This window comes from Propithecus coquereli, unplaced genomic scaffold, assembly GCF_000956105.1.
Source record: "Propithecus coquereli isolate 6110/MARCELLA unplaced genomic scaffold, Pcoq_1.0 Scaffold291, whole genome shotgun sequence".
In the NCBI taxonomy this organism is placed as follows: domain Eukaryota; kingdom Metazoa; phylum Chordata; class Mammalia; order Primates; family Indriidae; genus Propithecus; species Propithecus coquereli.
Genome location: NW_012148519.1, coordinates 1,393,462 through 1,395,675, shown reverse-complemented (window position 1 = coordinate 1,395,675; position 2,214 = coordinate 1,393,462). Strand labels below are relative to the sequence as shown.

General features: G+C 35.0%; 1 protein-coding gene across 1 annotated transcript in view; it reads right to left on the bottom strand.

Annotated features, from left to right (window-relative positions):
• The window catches only part of DDX52 (DEAD (Asp-Glu-Ala-Asp) box polypeptide 52), a 32,233-nt gene that overhangs the window by 17,126 nt on the left and 12,893 nt on the right, over positions 1–2,214 (bottom strand). The window contains exons 5-8 of the mRNA XM_012648634.1: positions 932–950; positions 557–679; positions 275–425; positions 21–96 (exon numbers count right to left, since the gene is read on the bottom strand). Of these exons, the coding sequence (XP_012504088.1) occupies positions 21–96; positions 275–425; positions 557–679; positions 932–950 (369 nt within the window). The remainder of the gene's footprint in view (positions 1–20; positions 97–274; positions 426–556; positions 680–931; positions 951–2,214) is intronic.

Here is a 2,214-nt window from a genome sequence, read left to right as displayed (position 1 = left end):
CGCCCGGCCTCCTAATTTACCTTCTTAATAATGGTTTATCATCTTCGGTGAAAAATGTAACAGCTTTTCCCTTATGTCCTGCTCTTCCAGTTCGACCTAAGAGAAATAAGACCATAAAAAAACACTTTTTGGAGGCGGGGAAAAGGACTCTCAAGATTCACATATTAAAGTCACTGAGTTTTCACAGCACTAAAAAATGAGCATGTCAGAAGTGAGTAGCAGAGCTAAGACAGATGAGTGGGCGACGGAGGGGAAGACAAAAGCGACGACTCACCTATCCTGTGGATATATTCCACCGAGCTGGTAGGAAAGTCATAGTTGATCACCAAGTTCACGCCTTTAAAGTCAATCCCTCTTGCTAGCAAGGCTGTACAAATAAGAACCCAGATTTTTCCTGCTCTGAAGCTGTGGACTGTGTTATCTCTCTGGTTAATAGAATCATATTAAATGCTTTAGTATCACTCAAATAATAGAAAACAGGTACTTCATAAGTTTAATGCCAATAATTTTAAATTAAGTAGTTCTTCAGGTTTTGAAAGTATACATTTGATTTTACCTGTTGCTGTGTTCTCTCTGCATGAATAACATCCACATTAATACCTTCATATATGAGCTCATGAAAAAGTTCTTTAGCTCTTTCAATGGACTGAACAAAAACAAGAACAGGTGGATTGAAACCCTAAAAGAAAGAAGGCAAGAATCAGCACACATAATGCACAACGAAGAATACAGAATACAACTGTTCAGTATTTCAAATGACTTTAGTTCATAAAGAACCCAGTTCAATTTAATGTACTTTCACTGCCAAATTTCTCAGGCCAGTAGTCTAACTCTGCCTCCATCTTCCTCACCATTCTCCAAAATGGGTTCTTATTACATAACTCAATTTGAACTATTTTCCACTTTGCTACTTCCAATAATCTTGTCATACCAATCCATCTTCAGCTTTCCTACAATAATGGATAATGACTGTTTGAAACAATAGTCTCTTAGCTTCTGTGCCTCAGAACTTTTTTGTTTCTGCTTAAAATGTAATAATTATATTTTTAATACATTGTTTATCCTAATTATGATATTCTCCCAAAGCTTAGTCCTTGGTTCTCAGTTCTCTCAATATAATCTTTATCTTATTGAGTTAAATAAAATCTCAATATCAACTACTAGCTCTAAGCAAATAATTTTTACATTTATATCATCAAACCCTTACTCTCTTTCAAATGAGCTTTCTATATTTTCAGCTGTCCATATTAAGGCTTCTTAGTCTTTTTATTTTGGTTTACACATGCCTTTCAGAAATCTAATGAACACTATGAAGCTTTCTACTGGAAACCATTCATTCATACAAAATCTTACATATAATTTCAGAGAGTTCACAAATCTCCCAAAGCGTACACATGGCTAAAAAGCTCTGGTGTATAATCAAGTGAGTATCTGGGAAAACCTTAAATTTCCAGTGCCAAACGATATCCTTAAGAATATCAATAAAACTAACATAGCATTTACTAGGTGCCAAGCACTACTATAAGTACTATATTTATATTTATAAACTTGCTAATACTAAAATAGCCCTATGAGACAGATATTATTATACCATATTATAGGTGAGGAAACTATGGAAGAGAGAGGTTAAGTTGTCCAAAGCTACAATTGTGAAGCTAGAATTTCAATCTAGATAGCCTAGCTCCAGAGTCCATGCTTTTAACCACTGAAGCATACCACTTTTAAAGTCACCAGGTACTTGCAAACACCTTTCCCTTTCATTCTCCAACTATACTTAACATTCTACCACTAAGGCTGTTGATCTTATTTCCTCCTCATCTCCACCTAGCCTAATTTAATAGCCTGCTAATTGGTTTCCTTACTTTCAGTCTTTTCCCATTATAATCCATCTTATATACTACTGTTTAATTAATTTTCATTAAAAATTATGTGTCCATATTCTTCAAAAATGTCCAGTGGTCTCTCACAACCTGTAGCATATTGTCTACAAGCTTTCCTCTACCAATTTAGTTCACCCTGATGGCCCCGTTATGATGATCTGGATGCTTAAGAAAAATACTCTTTAGCCTTTTTATGGCACTTTATCAGGAACCATCTTAGACAAACATATTTATTTTACCCCTAAATAAGACTAAATTCCAAGGGCAAGACTTAGGATTTATATTTCTTTTATCGTCCCCCACCCTGACACCCCAGTACTTAACTTTTTAACTA